The 2,149-nt window shown below is 47.9% G+C and overlaps 1 protein-coding gene across 1 annotated transcript in view; it reads right to left on the bottom strand.

The window, feature by feature from the left end:
* Positions 1-2,149, bottom strand: part of LOC105296033 (1,25-dihydroxyvitamin D(3) 24-hydroxylase, mitochondrial) — a 17,893-nt gene that overhangs the window by 9,793 nt on the left and 5,951 nt on the right. The window contains exons 5-6 of the mRNA XM_011365950.2: positions 1,104-1,195; positions 354-465 (exon numbers count right to left, since the gene is read on the bottom strand). Coding sequence (XP_011364252.1) covers positions 354-465; positions 1,104-1,195 — 204 coding nt within the window. The remainder of the gene's footprint in view (positions 1-353; positions 466-1,103; positions 1,196-2,149) is intronic.

Raw genomic sequence — 2,149 nt, 5'->3', positions numbered from 1 at the left:
TTGAGTTAGGTAACTAGTTTTATTGTCCTTATCTCAGAGATAAGACAGCCGAAGATGAAAAGGAGAGAGCACGTTTGGCCACCCCACCAGGGACAGTGCTGGGACTTGAATCTGTGACTCCGAAGCTCTTGCTTCTAACCACTGCCAGCTCCCAAGACAACAGAAAGCCACCTCCCGCCTCTTCCTTAGATTTCGTCTACACCGTGGCGACCCCCAAGCTTGTGCTTGCAAAGCCCAAAAGAATCAGAAGTGACTCCATCAAAGGATCAGGGAGGCCAGACCAAGCGGACCGTCCCAGACCTCCGGGCAGCAGCTTCAGAGACAGAGTGGCCGGGCGTGGGTGGCCATGGTACCTGACTTGAAAATGGTGTCCCAGGCCAGCGTGTGGGCCTGCCAGACCTTGGTGTTGAGGCTCCGGTGCAGCTCGACAGGCGTGACCATCATCCTCCCAAACGTGCTCATCATCTGTGAGGGACACACATGCCCTTTCATCCAGGTTTCTCTTCCTCTCCATGACAACTTTCACTCTGGAATACAGGTGTTCTAAACGCAGCACCCTGTGCCTCCCCAAAGGCCAGAATTCAAAGGACCCCCGCACCCCCAGGCCTCTCCACAGGAGTCCTGAAAGCAGTCCCCACCCCATCCTCCAGTGACATAATAAAAATCATCTTGAAGAGGATGATTTTCTGCTGGAAATGTTTAATAAAAAATTCACTCTTACAACCTAAATGTTAAAAAAAAAGCAAAACGGAAAACTGTAACTGTCATATTCACTTCAATTTCCAATCATTTCTAAGCCTCAGCCATTTCTAGACCAGTTTCATAGCGTTTAATTCAAAAATTTTAAATCTGAAAATTTTCAGACTCTTTAAAATATCATTTTAATCAACTGAACTTTAACTGAGATACCTATTTCAACTTTGCCTAAACAATGATTTCATGTGCTTCTGCATGAAAATACATGTACCGCACATTAAAATGAATACTTAACTATCAGAATAAAATATGGGTGCATGCCACTCTCGGAGGAAGACTGAGACAGATTTCTGACATCCTGGGAATACTCAGTCAGGAAAACGACTCTCTTTCTAGGGGGTGCTTACTGTTTTGATGGCCATGATGAAGTTCAAAGCTTCGTCTCCTGTGTTCTTCTGAAGGAGCCCAAACCTCTTCTCATAGAGCACAAGGCAGATGCCTGTTATTCAAAAATAATCAACACTGTTCCACAATCTGGACTCTGCGATTAATTAGCTGGCTACTAAAGCCTGGATTCTCTCTCTCCTAGAAGAGAGATCTAAGAGCAGAGGCGAAGAGTCTCAGAGTCTGATGACTCTTTCTAGAAATCGTCGCCAGGTGCAATGCCCCATCATCCCCTGCAGGACCTCCTGGGGAGAAATGCCCTGTGCAAATGTGGTACATGAACGAGTCGCTCCCGTAATGTCTTGCTGTTGCGCAAGTGAATCACTGCTGTCACGGGGAGCAGCCATTCACCCAATATTCTTTCTCCCCCATATCCTCCCTAAGAGAACCCATATCAGTCCTCGAGCAATAAATCGGGAGTGATCTAAGACCGATGACAGCCCTGTTCCCTGGTTTCCTGGGCTTTTTGGAGCAGCCACAGTAGCTGCATGACCCAGCTCTGGACAGTGCGACCAAGAGGAAGTACTATTTTTGCTTTCTTGATACAGGGCGACCAGTACCCTCTTCCCTTCTTGTTTTTGTCTAAAATGCACAGGCGAGGCCGGGTCACCATTTTGCAGCAAGCCAACGAGCTAAGGAGAGATGAGCAGGAAGACAGAATGAGCGTGGCTCCCCGGTGACATCGGTGAGTGCCAGCTGTGGACTGCGGTCCCCGAGACTTCTCATAATGCTCTACAATGATTTTTAAACCACCGCAGTCAGGTTTTCATTGGCTTGCAGAGAAATGCATTCGATACTCCTTAACTGGGGTATGTGAACAGTGGACAGTTTCCAAAACACACTCTTCCACAATCATTCCTTCTTTTTGTTCCTTGTCCCCTTCCTACATTCTGCGGATTTCTTATTAGCATGGAGCTTTCTAGTGTGCTAAGATGACTGGGCAGGACAAAAGCCTCCGCCGTGGGGTGCGCCCCCCAAACCCTCGCATCAGCAGCCAGAGTGGCCCTTG

The sequence above is a fragment of the Pteropus vampyrus genome, unplaced genomic scaffold (assembly GCF_000151845.1).
Source record: "Pteropus vampyrus isolate Shadow unplaced genomic scaffold, Pvam_2.0 Scaffold117, whole genome shotgun sequence".
Classification (NCBI taxonomy): domain Eukaryota; kingdom Metazoa; phylum Chordata; class Mammalia; order Chiroptera; family Pteropodidae; genus Pteropus; species Pteropus vampyrus.
The sequence above is the reverse complement of the archived record's forward strand: the minus strand, read 5'-3'. Positions and strand labels throughout refer to the sequence as shown.